A 21531-nucleotide genomic window follows, 5' to 3' on the forward strand; every position below is an offset into this window, starting at 1 on the left:
AGATAGAGGGTAGTCGAGATAGAGAGAGTCAACTGTATAAGATATAAATAGCACGCAAAACTCGAATAACTTCGAATCCATATCCAAGGTCGAGCAACTACATTCTCTTTAATCAACTTGTCTGCCTGTTAGAACAAAAAAAACACCCGGGGAGGTAAAATGTCGCTGTGAAAAAACAAAACAAAAAGTCAGGTCGTGACTAAATTAGTTTGAGTAAGCAAAAATAAACATAAACATATCATTAATATGTTTTGGCTGAGGCTGAACTCCAATTTATCTAATCTTCATGAAAATGTATATCATGATCAAAATAAGCAGGCAAACTTTTTTCTCTTACTGCGTCGCCTAACTCTAAATTTGACATTTTTATTTTTTCCAACTTCCTCTGGGAAAGTTTTGTCTGCGGCGATAAACCATCAGTTACCAGTCTTTTTCTTGACCGAAATAGTAAAAAGAAATAGAAGAACAAGTACGAGCTTAAAGCTTGTCCTCTATGACAACCATTAGTTATCAGTCTCCTTCTTTTGACCGATATTGTGGCGGAAGGAAGAAGAACAAGTACGCGGTTGTCGAAACGTGTCAGTAATGTTTAATTACGCATATCTCCAATGAATTTCTTTTTTTGTAATCACCACGGTAATTAGTTTCTAATGTCACAGTCGATGTCAATATCGTGAGACGGTTTCCACATGGAATAATTAAAATTGTAAAATTGATCTAGAACGCCTACCTTAGAAGCTGCTATCTCTATAACACTGCTGGAAACCATGTCCTTATACTTTGAGTATGTCAGCATCGTCTCATCCCACTCAGCACGCCGAAATTAAATTTCTATAAAATGAAAGACACCAATATTCATATACAAGTTACCCAAAGGAGCAAACAGTTGAAAAAAAATTTGTGAAACGTTTCAAAGAAAATAAACTACAATATGAAGGTCTTTATCGTACTTTTGGCTCTATTTGCTGTGTCTTTAGCAGCACCAATAGCAAACACAGAGAAGAAAACTGCAGAGGTCGCGGACGTTTCAGCTGGTAAGTTCTACGATGTCGAGTAAAGTAAAAGTGTTGGGAAAGAACAAGGTACTTGAATCAGAACTTAATTTTTTTAATTTCTTATCCTTTTAGTTGAAAACAAAGTTGAAATTCCTGCTGACCAAACTGCGGAAACTGAAACTAAAGCCGAGGATGAAGGTAAGGCCGAGGAGGATGCAGACGAGCCTGAAGAAGATGCTCCTGAAGATGAAGCCGATGAAGCCGAAGAGGAAGAAGACATTCCTCAGGACGAATCAGAAGATATGGAATTAGCCATCCCAGAAGATGAGGAATTTCAGTTCTTTGATGACGAAACCGAAGATGCCCCTGAGGAGGAATCAGACGAAACCGAAGATGCCCCTGAGGAGGAATCAGACGAAACTGAACATGTCCCCGAAGTGGAATCTGATGCTCCGAAAGAGCTTGAAGCCGAAGATGCTGCAGAGACCCAAACCGAAGAAGTTCCCGAAGGTCTGTCTGACGAGACCGAAGACCTTCCTGAAGACGGGTCTGACGAAACCGAAGGCCTTCCAGAGGAAGAGTCTGACGCAACCGAAGACGTTCCTGAAGAGACCGAAGACCTTCCTGAAGAAGGGTCTAACAAAACCGAATACCTCCCCGAAGACGTACCTGAAGAGACCGAAGACCTCCCCGAAGACGTACCTGAAGAGACCGAAGACCTCCCCGAAGAAGGGTCTGACGAAACCGAGGACGTTCCTGAAGAGTCTGACGAAACCAAAGACGTTCCTGAAGAGTCTGACGAAACCGAAGACGTTCCTGAAGAGTCTGACGAAACCGAAGACGTTCCTGAAGAGTCGGACGAAACCGAAGACGTTCCTGAAGAGTCTGACGAAACCGAAGACGTTCCTGAAGAGTCTGACGAAACCGAACACGTTCCTGAAGAGTCTGACAAAAGCGAGGAAAAATAAAGAGTGGGGCAATCAAAAATGCTCAAACACCAATTTAATTTACGTGTAATTTTTTAAAGCATCAATTTTTTTGGCGCAGATATCTTTAAAAGAAGCATGAGCAAATAAATATTTGTTTTCATTTTAATTACCTTTGTTATACGCAATACTGAAACCCCGTACCCAGGGTTTCTTCACGACCAATAAGCAGAAGAGGAAAGTAAACACTGTTTATTGGAGTCGACTCATCGCTTGTTAGACGTAATGAGGGGATTGAGAGGAAGCTTTAGAGCGCTGAGTTTTCCTATGGGTATGTAGCCCCCAAATATTTTGGAATATAAGTTATATTTTTAACAGGTCCGGCTTTATTAGGACACCACAATAAAAATTCTGCCCTTGATCTACTTCGTAAATTTTGTGCATTCATTATAAAGGTTTTTGGATATTTTGATCAATAAGGAATATGGTAAATTGGTATTGAATAATACAGATATCATGTCATTAACAAGCAGGTTTATTCTAGGCTACGTTTTCGACAGCTAAAGCTGTCATCGACGGGCAAAGATTGTAATTATCTTTGGCTATTTATTAGTTGAGAAAATAATTAGAGGATCACAGCAATTAAGGTAATTAGATTTTTTTCACGGACCTGGATGAAGGCAATAGATTGATTAAATCTTTCCTGCTTCTAAAAGTTCGCTTTTGTTACGTTTGTCCCGAACCAATTTGCACTTTTTCCTAAATGTTCGCTTTCCGAAGGGCGGGTAACCATATTTCTGGATGTTGATAAGTAAATACTATTGATATGAGTATTTCTGACTATACTAATTATGGTTTCTTTCAATTTTCTTGCTGTTCAACCGGTCTAAGATATTTTTATTTTCCCAGTCAATAATATAGTCATTCTTCCAGCTATGGTCAGCAATCTTATCTTTGTCTGTATCTGTGCTGCGTACGGCCCTTTTGTGCTCTTGCACACGTTGTTTGAGCATTCATTTTGTTTCACCGACATAAACAGTATCACAATCCGGGATTTCGTAGATAATATTGCATTAACTCTCTAGTCTTTCGGATGTTAGATGTGCTCTTTTAATTATTAAGAAGACGTCATCCACATATCTTTTCCAAACTCTGGGAGCGTGAAGTACTATAGGGATACGACGTATCCGTATAGTACTTCACGTGGTTAGTAGATTTCCCACTAGCTAACGACTAATTTTCAATATTTCCTAGTGACGTAATATCTGAACCGTTTGTGCATGGTTTGATAATTCGAGAAAAGCAAGAAAGATGCCCAATGTTTTGTCCGCGTATAGAACGCGATCGCAATGGAAAATTTTATAAATTCTTTATTATGTCGAAGATGTAGAAACAAGGTTTCGCACGTGCCAACCTCGTGCCCAGGACATTTTTGCCTTGTTGATGAAGTTGACAGCAGCGAAAAAGCCCTGGTACAGGCTGGTCACACGATCACTTATAATTCATTATAATTGTAACCGATAATTAATTTACAATCAGTTTTGCCCTGCAAAAAATTATTTCTACCCCGCACGGAAGTTTATTCTAAACAAAAATACAATAAATATGGCGGTCAATTTATTTTGTGGAGGTGATAAAAATTCAGCTAAAGTTTTGCATCAACTTTAGGGAGGCTTGTTTGAGAAATATGTTGGAAAAAATACCATTTTTAGTTCTACCTTGGAGGAAAGAATACGGATACATATGGCTTCTAGCTATTAATTACAATATTCACGTAATTTGGACGGTATATGCTAGCTAACTACCAGTCATGCAGGGAAAGACAAACACCTCACATATATCAATTTAATTATCAAGATAAATTTGCTTTATATCATGTAGAACTAAAAATGGTATTTTTTCCAACATATTTCTCAAACAAGCCTCCCTAAAGTTGATGCAAAACTTTAGCTGAATTTTTATCACCTCCACAAAATAAATTGACCGCCATATTTATTGTATTTTTGTTTAGAATAAACTTCCGTGCGGGGTAGAAATAATTTTTTGCAGGGCAAAACTGATTGTAAATTAATTATCGGTTACAATTATAATGAATTATAAGTGATCGTGTGACCAGCCTGTACCAGGGCTTTTTCGCTGCTGTCAACTTCATCAACAAGGCAAAAATGTCCTGGGCACGAGGTTGGCACGTGCGAAACCTTGTTTCTACATCTTCGACATAATAAAGAATTTATAAAATTTTCCATTGCGATCGCGTTCTATACGCAGACAAAACATTGGGCATCTTTCTTGCTTTTCTCGAATTATCAAACCATGCACAACGGTTCAGATATTACGTCACTAGGAAATATTGAAAATTAGTCGTTAGCTAGTGGGAAATCTACTAACCACGTGAAGTACTATAGGGATACGTCGTATCCCTATAGTACTTCACGCTCCCAGAGTTTGGAAAAGATATGTGGATGACGTCTTCTTAATAATTAAAAGAGCACATCTAACATCCGAAAGACTAGAGAGTTAATGCAATATTATCTACGAAATCCCGGATTGTGATGCTGTTTATGTCGGTGAAACAAAATGAATGCTCAAACAACGTGTGCAAGAGCACAAAAGGGCCGTACGCAGCACAGATACAGACAAAGATAAGATTGCTGACCATAGCTGGAAGAATGACTATATTATTGACTGGGAAATTAAAAATATCTTAGACCGGTTGGACAGCAAGAAAATTGAAAGAAACCATAATTAGTATAGTCAGAAATACTCATATCAATAGTATTTACTTATCAACATCCAGAAATATGGTTACCCGCCCTTCGGAAAGCGAACATTTAGGAAAAAGTGCAAATTGGTTCGGGACAAACGTAACAAAAGCGAACTTTTAGAAGCAGGAAAGATTTAATCAATCTATTGCCTTCATCCAGGTCCGTGAAAAAAATCTAATTACCTTAATTGCTGTGATCCTCTAATTATTTTCTCAACTAATAAATAGCCAAAGATAATTACAATCTTTGCCCGTCGATGACAGCTTTAGCTGTCGAAAACGTAGCCTAGAATAAACCTGCTTGTTAATGACATGATATCTGTATTATTCAATACCAATTTACCATATTCCTTATTGATCAAAATATCCAAAAACCTTTATAATGAATGCACAAAATTTACGAAGTAGATCAAGGGCAGAATTTTTATTGTGGTGTCCTAATAAAGCCGGACCTGTTAAAAATATAACTTATATTCCAAAATATTTGGGGGCTACATACCCATAGGAAAACTCAGCGCTCTAAAGCTTCCTCTCAATCCCCTCATTACGTCTAACAAGCGATGAGTCGACTCCAATAAACAATGTTTACTTTCCTCTTCTGCTTATTGGTCGTGAAGAAACCCTGGGTACGGGGTTTCAGTATTGCGTATAACAAAGGTAATTAAAATGAAAACAAATATTTATTTGCTCATGCTTCTTTTAAAGATATCTGCGCCAAAAAAATTGATGCTTTAAAAAATTACACGTAAATTAAATTGGTGTTTGAGCATTTTTGATTGCCCCACTCTTTATTTTTCCTCGCTTTTGTCAGACTCTTCAGGAACGTGTTCGGTTTCGTCAGACTCTTCAGGAACGTCTTCGGTTTCGTCAGACTCTTCAGGAACGTCTTCGGTTTCGTCCGACTCTTCAGGAACGTCTTCGGTTTCGTCAGACTCTTCAGGAACGTCTTCGGTTTCGTCAGACTCTTCAGGAACGTCTTTGGTTTCGTCAGACTCTTCAGGAACGTCTTCGGTTTCGTCAGACCCTTCTTCGGGGAGGTCTTCGGTTTCGTCAGACCCTTCTTCGGGGAGGTCTTCGGTCTCTTCAGGTACGTCTTCGGTTGCGTCAGACTCTTCCTCGGGAAGGCCTTCGGTTTCGTCAGACCCGTCTTCAGGAAGGTCTTCGGTCTCGTCAGACAGACCTTCGGGAACTTCTTCGGTTTGGGTCTCTGCAGCATCTTCGGCTTCAAGCTCTTTCGGAGCATCAGATTCCACTTCGGGGACATGTTCAGTTTCGTCTGATTCCTCCTCAGGGGCATCTTCGGTTTCGTCTGATTCCTCCTCAGGGGCATCTTCGGTTTCGTCATCAAAGAACTGAAATTCCTCATCTTCTGGGATGGCTAATTCCATATCTTCTGATTCGTCCTGAGGAATGTCTTCTTCCTCTTCGGCTTCATCGGCTTCATCTTCAGGAGCATCTTCTTCAGGCTCGTCTGCATCCTCCTCGGCCTTACCTTCATCCTCGGCTTTAGTTTCAGTTTCCGCAGTTTGGTCAGCAGGAATTTCAACTTTGTTTTCAACTAAAAGGATAAGAAATTAAAAAAATTAAGTTCTGATTCAAGTACCTTGTTCTTTCCCAACACTTTTACTTTACTCGACATCGTAGAACTTACCAGCTGAAACGTCCGCGACCTCTGCAGTTTTCTTCTCTGTGTTTGCTATTGGTGCTGCTAAAGACACAGCAAATAGAGTCAAAAGTACGATAAAGACCTTCATATTGTAGTTTATTTTCTTTGAAACGTTTCACAAATTTTTTTTCAACTGTTTGCTCCTTTGGGTAACTTGTATATGAATATTGGTGTCTTTCATTTTATAGAAATTTAATTTCGGCGTGCTGAGTGGGATGAGACGATGCTGACATACTCAAAGTATAAGGACATGGTTTCCAGCAGTGTTATAGAGATAGCAGCTTCTAAGGTAGGCGTTCTAGATCAATTTTACAATTTTAATTATTCCATGTGGAAACCGTCTCACGATATTGACATCGACTGTGACATTAGAAACTAATTACCGTGGTGATTACAAAAAAAGAAATTCATTGGAGATATGCGTAATTAAACATTACTGACACGTTTCGACAACCGCGTACTTGTTCTTCTTCCTTCCGCCACAATATCGGTCAAAAGAAGGAGACTGATAACTAATGGTTGTCATAGAGGACAAGCTTTAAGCTCGTACTTGTTCTTCTATTTCTTTTTACTATTTTATGTACGAGCATGGTGCCCAAACGCCAGTAGTTTTCTCTTTATCCAAGCACCTCCTGTAGTTGCCAAATGCGATAGATTTTTTTACAACACATTTTTTACACCCGTCGCACTTCCTATCTTCTTCGCTGACGCTTACACTTTGTAACATAGAGTTTTTTTCCTCAGTACCACAAATTCTGTCATGATTTTTTAATTTTCTCTCTTATCAGACCCACAACTTCTTATTTTCAGTAATTGGAAGCAGTGTCGCATCACCCTTACTGTACGTGCTTGTGTTAAATCTCCCTCCACGTAATCAGCTATATTCTGGTAGAAGTCCTTTGTATGTAGGTGATGGAAAAAGCTATCTGTATCAGTGTAGCAGAGCTGCAACTTACTGCCATATTTTGGTTGCATGTAGTCGGAGTTAAACTAATACATAATAAGCTTGGAGAAATCCAGGATTGCCTGCCCTAGATACACAGGCTTTACCATCTTGACCTTTGTCTTGCCTATTTCTACGCCCATGAGTTTCTTGCTGAAGCAAGCACCACCCATAAAGTTCGGCTTTGCCACCAGAGGTAACTGCCCTGGCTTTTAACAAAATTTGTGTCACAATGATGCCGAATGTTTTCTATAGCTTGCCAAATATGGAACATTTTATAATCTTAAAAAAGTCCTTTAACGAACTTGTTCTTATCCGCAGTTCTCAACCTTGTATTCAGATCAATGTAAAGGCTTGAGCCAGGGAATCTGCGTGAATTAAATGACTCGGTGTACCTTTTTTAACATAAGGTCGTGTTTTATAGCCTGATGAAGTGCTCAGGTGTGTACGATAAACTTGCTTCAAGTTTCGCAAGAGCTTCTCTACATCGGATATCATCATTCGCTCGTTCTCCTATCGCACAGCGTCTTAATGTACTCCTGTGCCTGCTCCTTTTGATTAGCTTTGCAATTTCCTTTGGCACCTGGGAACAATTTGAGCCTTGGCGCGCCCATGGAGATTGTTGATGTTGAGGTACTACATGTACGAGGATTCTTCTTATGGATTATACTGCTTACTCAAGTACTTGTTGTTGGCCTTAACATAACGATGTACCGCTTAAGTCATACCTCCTCCTTAAGCGCTACCTTCCATGCTAGTTCTGGAGCAAGGTAGCTAAAATGTGCTAAGTCCAACTTATAGTTGACTAACCAGACATCCCGAAAATATAGTTTATTTTTGAGTAAATAAAAAGTTTTATGGACCAGTTAGCTTTTATTTTCCTTGCATGCAAAACCAGCCTGTTGCGTGGTAGCTCAACTGTGCGTACGATTTTGTTTTCTGTAATGGGGAATGCCCAGGAAATTCCCATGTGGTGTTTGTTGTTATGGTAACACACATAGTCTTAAATAATTCTCTGAACAGGGAAACAGTTGAGTCATTATGTGCCCAGCCCTATATAATTGCATATTAACTTTAATAGTTTGGCATTACTGTACCAGCACATATATTATGCCATAGATCTGTCGATTTAAAATATCTGGAATTATGCGTATTTCCTGCACCTCTGATTGATACCCAGATGATACCTTGTTTTACGCCAGACGATATCTAACGTGAACAAGTGCCATCTTTTTATGGAAGTCTTCAAAATTAAATATTGATTTATTGACATCTGATAGGCAGATGGGAGCCGTCTATAGCTATAAACGCAAAAGAGAACTGCCACTCTGAACCAAGTTTAGACAAGCGGCCTACGTATTCCTCATTAGATTTAGGAAACAAATACGCCACAAAATCATCTAACCTTGAATAGATAATAGAAGAAGAAACTTCCCTAATAATAGTGCGAATTGTAGACACAGCCAAGTCACCCATCTTTTTTTCACAGCCTGTACAAACAAATCGCCAATCTCATAACTGGCTGTATGGGTATCTTTGCCACGATTTCCTTCGGCAACCTCAGTTGCACTCTTATCAAGTATCAGGTTAAATGTCTGTCTTGACATTCGTAAAGTCTCTTTGAAGCAGCCGTCAGTATAAGTATCTCTCACGGTTTCCCAACATCCTGAATTTCGTAAAAAGCGAAGGTAAGATCTGTTTCCTTGTGTGAGTGTATTCAAAAAAAAGAAAGAACAAAATTTTAGCGCTAAACACTTTAAATACTTCCCTTCATTGCTGATATGCACACTACAGTTAGCTAGCTACAGCTCAAATATTTTAATGGCAACAAACTTTCAAAACATTTTCTAAATTAAAGGCCTTTTGTCAATATTAAACAATCAAGTTAAGCCTGATCAATAAAGTAAAGTCAGCAATATTCTGATAATTTTGCTTTCAATGACAAAAAAATTTCTTTGATGTTGTGTTTTTTTTTGCCCTCTATCTCTAAATCTTGCTTTTAAGGCGAGCGTCACATTTGCATTTCATTATTTTTAAAATTTCAAAAAGGCCCAGCATATCTGGGCATTTTTGTATCACGTGACCAGCCTGTACCAGGGTCATTGTTGGCCACTCCGTAATAACGGCTCAAGGGCCACAAGACTCTAGGGACGAGGTTTGCACACGTGCAATACCTTTGTCACCTTTTTAAATCTGCATACCTTATAAAAATCTGAGGGTAAGTTTATACGGTAATTTTGTGTCGTGTCCACCTTAATACAATTAAGTGCAGAAAAAATTATCTGTTAAATACGTGTTGAATGTCTGTCAAACGTAATTTAATGGGATAAAAATTGCTGACATTAATTGCCGGCGTCTACTGTGGCTGATATATATGTACATAAAATAGCAAAAGCAAAGAACAACAGACCTTGCCGCTTGCATATCAGCAATGAAGGGAAGTATTTAAAGTGTTTAGCGCTAAAATTTTGTTCTTTCTTTTTTTTGAATACACTCACACAGGAAACAGATCTTACCTTCGCTTTTTACGAAATTCAGGATGTTGGGAAACCGTGAGAGATACTTATACTGACGGCTGCTTCAAAGAGACTTTACGAATGTCAAGACAGACATTTAACCTGATACTTGATAAGAGTGCAACTGAGGTTGCCGAAGGAAATCGTGGCAAAGATACCCATACAGCCAGTTATGAGATTGGCGATTTGTTTGTACAGGCTGTGAAAAAAAGATGGGTGACTTGGCTGTGTCTACAATTCGCACTATTATTAGGGAAGTTTCTTCTTCTATTATCTATTCAAGGTTAGATGATTTTGTGGCGTATTTGTTTCCTAAATCTAATGAGGAATACGTAGGCCGCTTGTCTAAACTTGGTTCAGAGTGGCAGTTCTCTTTTGCGTTTATAGCTATAGACGGCTCCCATCTGCCTATCAGATGTCAATAAATCAATATTTAATTTTGAAGACTTCCATAAAAAGATGGCACTTGTTCACGTTAGATATCGTCTGGCGTAAAACAAGGTATCATCTGGGTATCAATCAGAGGTGCAGGAAATACGCATAATTCCAGATATTTTAAATCGACAGATCTATGGCATAATATATGTGCTGGTACAGTAATGCCAAACTATTAAAGTTAATATGCAATTATATAGGGCTGGGCACATAATGACTCAACTGTTTCCCTGTTCAGAGAATTATTTAAGACTATGTGTGTTACCATAACAACAAACACCACATGGGAATTTCCTGGGCATTCCCCATTACAGAAAACAAAATCGTACGCACAGTTGAGCTACCACGCAACAGGCTGGTTTTGCATGCAAGGAAAATAAAAGCTAACTGGTCCATAAAACTTTTTATTTACTCAAAAATAAACTATATTTTCGGGATGTCTGGTTAGTCAACTATAAGTTGGACTTAGCACATTTTAGCTACCTTGCTCCAGAACTAGCATGGAAGGTAGCGCTTAAGGAGGAGGTATGACTTAAGCGGTACATCGTTATGTTAAGGCCAACAACAAGTACTTGAGTAAGCAGTATAATCCATAAGAAGAATCCTCGTACATGTAGTACCTCAACATCAACAATCTCCATGGGCGCGCCAAGGCTCAAATTGTTCCCAGGTGCCAAAGGAAATTGCAAAGCTAATCAAAAGGAGCAGGCACAGGAGTACATTAAGACGCTGTGCGATAGGAGAACGAGCGAATGATGATATCCGATGTAGAGAAGCTCTTGCGAAACTTGAAGCAAGTTTATCGTACACACCTGAGCACTTCATCAGGCTATAAAACACGACCTTATGTTAAAAAAGGTACACCGAGTCATTTAATTCACGCAGATTCCCTGGCTCAAGCCTTTACATTGATCTGAATACAAGGTTGAGAACTGCGGATAAGAACAAGTTCGTTAAAGGACTTTTTTAAGATTATAAAATGTTCCATATTTGGCAAGCTATAGAAAACATTCGGCATCATTGTGACACAAATTTTGTTAAAAGCCAGGGCAGTTACCTCTGGTGGCAAAGCCGAACTTTATGGGTGGTGCTTGCTTCAGCAAGAAACTCATGGGCGTAGAAATAGGCAAGACAAAGGTCAAGATGGTAAAGCCTGTGTATCTAGGGCAGGCAATCCTGGATTTCTCCAAGCTTATTATGTATTAGTTTAACTCCGACTACATGCAACCAAAATATGGCAGTAAGTTGCAGCTCTGCTACACTGATACAGATAGCTTTTTCCATCACCTATATACAAAGGACTTCTACCAGAATATAGCTGATTACGTGGAGGGAGATTTAACACAAGCACGTACAGTAAGGGTGATGCGACACTGCTTCCAATTACTGAAAATAAGAAGTTGTGGGTCTGATAAGAGAGAAAATTAAAAAATCATGACAGAATTTGTGGTACTGAGGAAAAAAACTCTATGTTACAAAGTGTAAGCGTCAGCGAAGAAGATAGGAAGTGCGACGGGTGTAAAAAATGTGTTGTAAAAAAATCTATCGCATTTGGCAACTACAGGAGGTGCTTGGATAAAGAGAAAACTACTGGCGTGTGGGCACCATGCTCGTACATAATTGACAGTACTACTGACGATCGTCTGCACACCTGCATATGTTGTGAAACAGTCAACACCTCTTCCAAAAAATTGCACGAAAGGGGTTATAGATAAGGCACCAGAAGAGGACATGGACCAGGATTACAATGCCCACATGCAGAACGAGCTACACGTGAATGGAGGGAACACAGTGTGGCGTGTTTTACCTTACTTTGGCTGCAACATTCCTTTTACGCCACTACAAAAACAAATAAAAAACATTTTCAGAAAATTGTCTTTTAAGCGATGTTCACTTTCAAGAATGTTAGTTAAGGTCTGATCAGAAATTTTACTTTATCGGCCACCTCACTCATTTAATGACAAAAAAGTTGAAATCCAAAAGCAACTGTCATTTTGAAACATGGAAGTAGAATTTAGGATCCCACCCTGGAATTATACCATTGTTTCTTGTGCGTTGACACAGTAATAAAGGTAAAGGAACGTAGCTATATGGGTAAAGAGGAAGGATTTTTAAAGCTCTAAATAAATTTTCGAAACTTCACCCTTTAAAATGCCGAAAAAGGTGTTATTACAGTGTTATTACATAATAGACTGGAAAAAAAAGTAAGGGTAAAAATAGAAAAAGTTTGACAAAAGAATGTTGTTGGGCAAAAAATGGCTCTTCTAGAATCGACTACCCTTCTAAGATATCATTTGCCCATTAGTTGTGACTCTTCGACGTAGGGTTATAATTTAATAAAAGGATATAGAGATAAAGTATATGTTGAAAATAGGCACTCTTGCCGCAAGAACATTCTAGAACCTTGTGTACTATCTAGAAATATAAGGGACATTGGAGAATATTCCAGAAATAAGATAACTATACTAGAAACTACTAATAGTAAATATAGAACATCTGGAATATACTAGAACATTCTAAAGTATCTTATCTTTAATATATAAATAGGAGAACGTCTTGTAAATTTTAGAGTCATAGAGTCATAAAGTTATTGGAGCAGTCGAAGCAACTCTGCAAATATATAAAGTTTACATTTCAACAGGTTATGGGCCCAGTCTATGCCCAAGAAGATTGAATATTTACAGAAATAATATTCAAGAAGAAGAAGCCATCTTGTGTGTCCGACGAGTTTGTTTTGATTTTGGTTTGGATTGGTGTAAAGTTCGCACGAAAAATCGTATTGTGGAAACCTGAAACGGATTATCCGGATTAGTTGAATACGGAACAAATGGCGATGGAAAGCACCAAAGTATTGATAAAACCATTGAATGGAACAAACTATGCTACCTGGAAGGTACAGTGTAGAATGGCGTTAATCAAAGATGGACTTTGGGGAATTGTTGATGGAAGAGAAAATGCTCCAACTGAAGAGAGAGAAATTCCGAAATTTAATTTGCGTAGAGATCGTGCGTTAGCAACGATTGTTTTGTCGGTGGAACCAACGCTGTTATACCTGCTTGGACCAGATCCAGAAGATCCTACTGAGGTTTGGAAGAAGTTGGCAGACCAGTTCCAAAAGAAGACATGGAGTAATAAATTGACACTACGCAGGAAGTTGTATGACTTGAAGTTGAAAGATGAGCAATCTGTTCAAAAGCACGTTAAAGCTTTGACAGAAATTTTCGATGAACTTGCAATTATTGGAGACCCGTTGGATGATGAAAGTAAAGTTGTTCATTTGTTAGCAAGCTTACCAGACTCGTATGATATGCTAGTTACAGCTCTGGAGGCTAGTGCTGAAGTACCGAAGCTTGAAGTCGTAACTGAACGATTGTTACACGAGGAAAGCAAGCGGAAAGATAAGGACACTTTGGAAACGAATGTCAAAGCAATGACATCGAATCATGGAAAGCCAAGAAAGGGACCCAGATGTTATCACTGTGGAAAGATTGGTCATGTGAAACGATATTGCAAAGAATTAACGAAGAAGTTCGAGAGACAGACTCCTTCGACGTACGGTAAAAATCGAATGAAGCCGCAAAATGTGTGTACGGCTGAAGAAGAAGAAGATGATGACGAAGAAATCATCAGTTTAGTTGCTGAAAATACTTTGGCAGTCAAAGGAAAAAGTAACTGGATAGTTGATTCAGGCGCAACATGTCACATGTGTAACGAAGAGGAATTGTTCGAAGAAATTTCGTCACTTGAAATACCACAAGATATCACTGTCGGTGATGGATATTCAGTACAAGCAATTGGAAAAGGAACAGTAACCTTGGAAATGAACATTTCAACAAAGCATGGCACCTTTACCATCTCAACTGTAATGGATTGAGAAATAAGAAGAATCACACAGTTATGAAATGTGATAATAACGCTACAACAAAGGAAGAAATTTGGCATAGAAGATACGGTCATCTCGGTGTGCAGAATCTTAAACGATTGGCAAGGGACAAACTTGTTAAAGGGTTTGATTATGATGCAACAAAGAAACCGACATTTTGTGAACCGTGCATTGATGGGAAACAAAGCAAAATACCGTTTCCGAAGACAGGAGGAGATCGATCGAAAAATCTCCTTGGTATAATCCATAGCGACGTTTGTGGAAAGATAGAAACAAAATCACTTAGTGGTGCAGAATATTTTGTTACATTCATTGACGATAAATCAAGATACGTATGGGTATATGTCATGAAACACAAAAGTGAAGTGTTTGAGAATTTTAAAGAATGGAAAGCAACTGTGGAAAAATCGACTGGAATTCAGATAAAAACGTTTAGAACTGACAATGGTGGAGAATATACATCCAAAGAGTTCGAAGACTATTTGAAGAAAGAAGGTATTCATCATGAGTTGACAATTCCGAAAACACCGCAACAAAATGGAGTTGCAGAGAGGATGAACAGAACACTCATGGAATCTGTAAGATCAATGTTAGCAGATTCAAAGTTACCAAAACGATTTTGGGCCGAAGCCTTGGCTACAGCAACGTACCTTCGTAACCGATGTCCAACGACAGCAGTTAAAGGGAAGACACCCTTTGAAGTATTAACTGGAAAGAAACCAAATGTCGAAAATCTACGAATTTTCGGATGTGATGCGTATGCTCACGTACCAAAAGATGAAAGAAAGAAACTTGATTCAAAAACCAAGAAGAGTGTATTTCTTGGATACGGTGATGGAATCAAGGGATATCGTCTATATGACAACGACAAGAAGAGAGTCTTTTACAGCCGAAATGTGACATTCAATGAAATCTGTGGTGAATTGAAAGACGACCGTGACATAGACGAACCAAAAGTAGAGATCGAATTACAACCTCGTGAAGAAAACACAGATAATCAAATACAGGAGGAGCAAGAGCGACAAGTAAGAGAACGACGGCCTCCTGATCGTTACGGAGAATGGGTATACATCACTCAAGAAGAAGATCCAAATACATTTTCTAAAGCAATCAAAGGACATGATGCAGACAAGTGGATGCAAGCAATGGAAGCCGAATTGGATTCTCTACACAAAAACGAAGTATGGGAGTTGACTGAATTACCTCCAAACAGAAAAGTTGCGAACGATGATCGGATTGAAGAACCTTACGGACTGCGAGTGAGGAGGAGTGTTGAAAATAGGCACTCTTGCCGCAAGAACATTCTAGAACCTTGTGTACTATCTAGAAATATAAGGGACATTGGAGAATATTCCAGAAATAAGATAACTATACTAGAAACTACTAATAGTAAATATAGAACATCTGGAATATACTAGAACATTCTAAAGTATCTTATCTTTAATATATAAATAGGAGAACGTCTTGTAAATTTTAGAGTCATAGAGTCATAAAGTTATTGGAGCAGTTGAAGCAACTCTGCAAATATATAAAGTTTACATTTCAACAGTATATCACAAGAGTGGGGGTAAATTAACATGAGAAGAACATAAAGATTTAACTATATGTATTTTACTGTGCTCCGGCATTGTTTAGTTAAAGAATTATAAGAATACAAATTCCAGTGGAAGTTTCACAATTTACCGTTCCCGGTAAAATTTATTAAGACGGAAAATGGAAAGTTGCGAATCTCTCTCCCTTCGGAACACAGAAGTACATGCGAAACTACTAATCGAAGTAAAAAACGGTATGTACTTAACAGTGACTCTAGACAGACGCAATCTCCATTGCTTTCAAAGCTGTGTGAAATGACCGTTATTGAAAAGTGGTCAAGATTTCGTATATGAGGACAAAATATAAGAACTTTGCAGAAAAAGTAATCAAAATTGTCGGTCGAAATTATACGGCACTTTTTAGACTCCTAAAGATTAACAACTTCGTATTATTGTTTGCTAAGGTGGTAAGATGGTTACGGCTACGTTTGAATGCTTCACCACATACGAACTAACACTGCCTAGTAAAGTTCTTCGTAATACGTTCAAACCACGTGAACCCATCACAATATTACTAGCATGTTTTTTCGCTGCTACATCGCAAATGCTTCGACCCGCTCCGCCACTTGTACTCCAAGTTAAAACTGATTTAGCCTCGATTCCAATGTCTTTAGCCTTGTTTATAAACTTTCTGACGAGTTCCTTTGACTCGTCTAAAATTTCTTTATAAGCTGATTGCCACTTCTCTGTCCGATCTATCAGTGTCCCTTCCGTAGAAATATTTGGTGTTTCGTTTACATGGACTATCACAAGAGTGTCTTCATTTTTTCGTAAGTTTTTTATGTACCAATCAAAAGCTCGCTCGCTGTGTATAGAATTGTCTACTGGTAGTATAATAACACGCTGTGTATCGTCCTCAGCTTCTTTCACTTCTTTTTCTTCCATTATAATACGAAGACTTTGAAGCACTTTTTATTACTATACGAATATATCTATGTTTGCAAAAAAAAAAAAAAAAAATAAAAATAAAAAAATGAAAATTACTTGCTTATATCAGTAACAAACTTGTTCTAAAGCTACAAGCGCTGTTAATAGATAAATAATTTGTTTTTCATCTCCCTCTATCGTATCATTTAAATTTTACTATTCCTTTGTTATCCAAGGGCAACAGGAGAGCAGGGAGAAGGAGAGTTGGTAAGGATGGCGATTAATTAATTTAAATTAAACTTAACGTAACATGTAGAAGACACGTTTCAAATTGTTGCAACAACTATTCACAACTCTGCAACTGATAGGCTATCATATGAAAACTCCACAACCGGTGAGATATAAAAACTCGGAATGGTTGGATGTTGTTGAAGTTGGGAAAAGCAAATAAATAATACGAATAAAGATCTATATTATAATAATAATATAATATTATATATACGTCTGTCCGTCACGCAAAATGATAGCTTAGCTGCGCAAGGAGCGAGACGCACGTAATGCGGCATAAAAAGGACGGCGAACCCGTGGATTTTTTCACGGGCTAACGACTACTTTGAATAAAAGCACGAAAGTCAATCGAAATATTGTTTACAATGTAATGTGAATATACGTTAGTCACTATACACTACAGCAGATTGGCCAACACCTCCGTTACTCATTAAGTTATTACGTTATTTATTGTTCGTTTAAGCGAGGTTTGTTGTATGATCGTAATGGTTTCAAGGCTCGCAAGGTATTCGCGGACAAACGGCACGTGGATGGCAGTTGTAGGGGATCAGTTTTGATATTAGGTAGGTGTGGTGAAATAAGGTTTGGACTAGACTCTGGTTAATGTGAAGTAATGGAGGATTTCTGTACTGAAGAATGACTCGGGCAGCACGATCATTTTTTAAGGACCTATTATTGGATATTTTGGTGTCGATGATCCTTTACTCCAAGTTCGGCTCGAATATTAGATTGTGGGTATGATACAGAGGAAATACAGTGTTTGACTTCCCATGCCTGCAAAAATTCTTGAAATTAGGTGGCTCACAATATGAGCTTATTTCTTCGGGTGCACCATATGGGATAAATAAATCTCTGCATTTTCTTCGGACAAGGACTAAACACAAACCCACAGATAAGTACGCATTTGCATGAAGTTCAGGAGCGGGAGTGGGGACTACTGACTTGGCTGGCTGACTATGAGCAAGTTAAAGGCAGTCTGCACATGTTTGTCGATAGCTCCTAGCTTGTACGCGCATGCCAGGCCACTACACAGTGTGATTGGCCTTGAACTTCATACCACTGAGACCTAGTTTGGCTGCATGAAAGGTTTCCAGGATTTGCTTTGTTGGATTTTGGGTATTATGATATAATGGTGCACCATGATGAACCCATTTGCTATAGTAAGACGGTGAAAACTCCCCAGAATGACCGAGTATGCAATGGTTCTACTTGGTTTCGACGTTGAGGCAAACCCAGTTAAATTATCTTGATATTGGTATTCCTGATTAACTGATTGGTATTCCTGATTAAAGAGGCAGCCTCTTTTAAGTTCTCTATTGTGATTGATCCAGCCAGTTTGTGGATGCCGAGGAACTTGAGAATTAGCTGAGTACTGTAATAGGGGTATCCAAAGGAACCCCTTGAATGGATGCAATAGAAGGTAAAATCTCAGGATTTCTTAAATCATTTGTAACTCGAAAATTTATCACGGCCACGGAAATTATATAATTCTGCACCTCTAACGCAAAGTGAATTCTTTCACGTTTTGCAGTCGAGAGTTTGACACATTGTTGAGTTCTCTTTAATATTCCTAGAAGTGGTTTGTGGTCACGGCCAACATAAAGTCTTTGCAGTTAAGACTAAACTTGCTGGAGTTTTGTAGGGACCTTCAGTTGGAGAGTATCTGCTTTCGGATGATGAAAGAAAGCGTAAACTAGCATATATGAGCTGCCAACTATCGTAACAGCATACTGAGGTGGCACATTGGCTTCCTTGCTCCAATCTATTTGCAGATTTTCTTTGACATGTGAAAGGATGGGATACCTTCCTACACTAATGATGTGACCTTACCTCCTAAAAGGTTTTAAGGTTATCGTTTTAGTAAAATGTACGATTCCAAATAGCCTTGCCCCTGAAATGTCTGTCGGGATCGGGAAGTCTTTGATGGCACTAAGGATTCTAGCAGAAGGTGCCGTAGCAAATGTGATGGCAAAGAATCCTGCAGATTCGACAGTCTCACAACAGAACTTGAATTTAGAAGCATTTACAACGACTCCATTGCTTCCACCAAGAGCTAAGTACTCCAAAGTATGATAGAAAGCAATCTCGATGAATGTATTTTGTAAAGGAGTATCGTCAACTATTTTTAACTCGCAGGGTACCTTTTTAATAAGTTCATCATACCGTTTGAAATAAGCATCCTCTACAGCTAGGAATCCCTGTGGCATTCGCCGACAATGGTACCTTTAACATGCGGTGATGAAGGTGGTAAGGGGTTGACGCTCTTTATTAAGTTCAATTGCATGTTATCAATCCACAGAATCAATGACTGTGTTTTAGGAGTTTGCTGGAATTTTTGACACAAGGATAAATAGTGTTTGGGTGTAATGGATTTTCCTAAGAAATTGTAAGTTAAGCTTTTGGAAGGCAATAGTACGCCTTGGAGTACCATCTTTCTTGGTTACAATGACCATCGGACTGAAAAATGTGACAGGGGTGCCAACTGGTACTTCAGCAATTATGCTTCGTTGAACATCTCGATCGAGACTAGCGTTGCAGTATAGCGGGCGTAAGGTACTACATTTGGCTTTAAGTGGGTTTTAGTTAGCTGGTGGTGAGTTCATGGCTGGAAATTGAATGCAGTTGACGCAAACTGGTTACGGAGATAAGTTTCTAGTTTGGAGATATTTTCGGCAGTTGAAGGGTATGGAAACTTGGTAGGTTCAGATGGAAAGATGGTTGCAATGATTGAGACATGTCAGTGGGATTGCCCTGAAATTGTGATGGTCAGAGCTTAAGTTGAAGAAAATGTCTGGTTACAGCTAGCATAGGTTTGCGCCACTATGAGGAAAAATGTTTATGTTGGTAGCTGTACCTTGGTGAGCATGGACAGTCATAGGAGTGCCGCCTGCTGGAATACCTTGGTAAATGGTAATACCTAGTAAACAGATCACTGATTGGGTCATAATAGACATGCGTTAAGGCTATTGGCATATGCTGTCTGACGGCAAGGAATGGAAAAGTAAGTGTGTTTGCTGCAGAAGCTGCAAGTCGTTCATCAAGCTAGGCATTTCATGGCACGATTATTGGATCCACGTGTTCCGTGAAATGGTTTCCACAACCAGGACAGGTTTGTAACGACTGTTTGGGAGTGGTTATTTGCTGTAGACGAAACGGTTTTTTTTGTTCCGTTGGTACTTGCATATTCTTGCAACATGGCTTGTGGATGCATTAGATTGAGAATCTGCTTGATCTCTTATGGCCCCCACCCAACCACGACATCATCTAGAAATTTCAGGTGAAAGTTGTTTTATTGCCACGGGTTGTTTATATTGAAATGCAGATGGTTCAGCTGTACTAGTTGTGGCAGAAGACAGTATAAATAGCGCTTGGGTATGAAGAAATATAGCCATAATCTCTACAAGGACAGTTATGGTAATGTCTTTTAAATGTTTCATATCTATTATCAAAAAATGTTTTGCATATTTCTTTGCTTCAGACGAGAAAATTTGGTCCACGTAGGTAAAAGTATTCAGTTGCAGTGCCATGTTAAAGTTGGGTAAGGCAAACAAATAATACGAATAAAGGTTTGATTAAATGCATGAAGGCCAATCACAATACTGTTTACACTGCAATGAGAATAAAGGTTAGTCAATATACACTACAGTAGACAACAAATGTAACTCTCCAACTGACTGGTAGCCTTATGTTAGAGCGATCGCTTCCAGTGCAGGTCTTGGATTCAAACTCCGGCCGACTCATGCTAGAGACTATAAAAGTGTAAATCTATCCTTTCTGTTTAGCATGAGAATAGGTTTAATATCTTAAGCAGTTGTCTAGTTTAGCGATTGCTGTGCTTGCACGACTTTCGTAGCCCAAATGGGAGCTTTGAATGCACTAGGACCTCCTTCTCAGGACCCTCTATGAAAGCAGTACCAATAGGAAATAAAGAATAAATAATTTCAATAATAATAATAATAATAATAATAATAATAATAATAATAATAATAATAATAATAATAATAATAATAATAATAAGGATGTTCCTAATTGGATTTAGGATAGCCTGACATCTTTTTCGGATAGCCTGCCATCTTCATAGGATAGCCTGCCATCTCGTAGGATAGCCTGCCATCTCATAGGATAGCCTGCCATCTTCATAGGATAGCCTGCCATCTTCATAGGATAGCCTGCCATCCTTGTCGGCCGCCGTTAACATTTCCACTTGTGTTTAATAATGGTTGACAGTCTGGCGGACCATCTCTGTAAGAGGATGCTTGTTTAATAAGCTAAGTATAACCTATATGATTAGCTAGCTAATCATATAGGTTATACGGAGACTAAAGTTTTTCTAAACTAATAGCTGTATTAGTCCTAATTACGTGATTATCTAAACATACATATTGAGTTGTTGTTATGGTACTATTAAATATATATAGCTAGCTACATTGAAGTTAAAAATACAAGACTTATTGCTATGTTAGTTTGAGTGTGTAACTTTATAGGTGCCTGGTGTTGTGATAACTTGACAATTGTTTAAAAAATAAATATATAGCTAATAATGACCCTCTTGTCTGTAGCTAGATAGCACAGCCCTGTGCTTTAGAGAAATTTAACTTTATTAAACAAGGTTAGCAAGTCGAAAGGTGTGCTCTGTAGCTTTAGCTAGCTGTTCTT

The 21531-nt window shown here is 38.6% G+C and overlaps 3 protein-coding genes across 3 annotated transcripts; 1 reads left to right on the forward strand and 2 right to left on the reverse strand.

The window, feature by feature from the left end:
• The first annotated feature begins 839 nt into the window (after positions 1-839).
• Positions 840-2072, forward strand: LOC130625713 (aspartic and glutamic acid-rich protein-like). Its single transcript, XM_057440815.1, has 2 exons — positions 840-1034; positions 1128-2072. Exons 1-2 carry the CDS (start codon positions 932-934, stop codon positions 1961-1963), a joined length of 939 nt encoding a protein of 312 aa, XP_057296798.1. The 5' UTR covers positions 840-931; the 3' UTR covers positions 1964-2072.
• A 3292-nt stretch (positions 2073-5364) lies between these two features.
• LOC130625467 (germ cell nuclear acidic protein-like) lies at positions 5365-6505 on the reverse strand. Its single transcript, XM_057440569.1, has 2 exons — positions 6337-6505; positions 5365-6243 (listed from the first exon to the last, which is right to left on the reverse strand). Exons 1-2 carry the CDS (start codon positions 6437-6439, stop codon positions 5474-5476), a joined length of 873 nt encoding a protein of 290 aa, XP_057296552.1. The 5' UTR covers positions 6440-6505; the 3' UTR covers positions 5365-5473.
• Positions 6506-16119: 9614 nt separating this feature from the next.
• On the reverse strand, positions 16120-16605 carry LOC130625164 (universal stress protein YxiE-like). The gene has a single exon (XM_057440232.1). The coding sequence runs from the start codon at positions 16603-16605 to the stop codon at positions 16120-16122; it is 486 nt and encodes a 161-aa protein (XP_057296215.1).
• Between the last annotated feature and the right edge of the window lie 4926 nt (positions 16606-21531).

The sequence above is a fragment of the Hydractinia symbiolongicarpus genome, chromosome 14, assembly GCF_029227915.1.
Source record: "Hydractinia symbiolongicarpus strain clone_291-10 chromosome 14, HSymV2.1, whole genome shotgun sequence".
In the NCBI taxonomy this organism is placed as follows: Eukaryota; Metazoa; Cnidaria; class Hydrozoa; order Anthoathecata; family Hydractiniidae; genus Hydractinia; species Hydractinia symbiolongicarpus.

What these genes read in the sequence shown, in the direction of transcription:
- LOC130625713 (XM_057440815.1), top strand. Translation starts at nt 932, where the DNA reads ATGAAGGTCTTTATCGTACTTTTGGCTCTATTTGCTGTGTCTTTAGCA. An exon ending in GGTCGCGGACGTTTCAGCTG is followed by an intron (nt 1,035 to 1,127) that starts GTAAGTTCTACG and finishes TTATCCTTTTAG; the next exon opens with TTGAAAACAAAGTTGAAATT.
- LOC130625467 (XM_057440569.1), bottom strand. Translation starts at nt 6,439, where the DNA reads ATGAAGGTCTTTATCGTACTTTTGACTCTATTTGCTGTGTCTTTAGCA. An exon ending in GGTCGCGGACGTTTCAGCTG is followed by an intron (nt 6,244 to 6,336) that starts GTAAGTTCTACG and finishes TTATCCTTTTAG; the next exon opens with TTGAAAACAAAGTTGAAATT.
- LOC130625164 (XM_057440232.1), bottom strand. Translation starts at nt 16,605, where the DNA reads ATGGAAGAAAAAGAAGTGAAAGAAGCTGAGGACGATACACAGCGTGTT.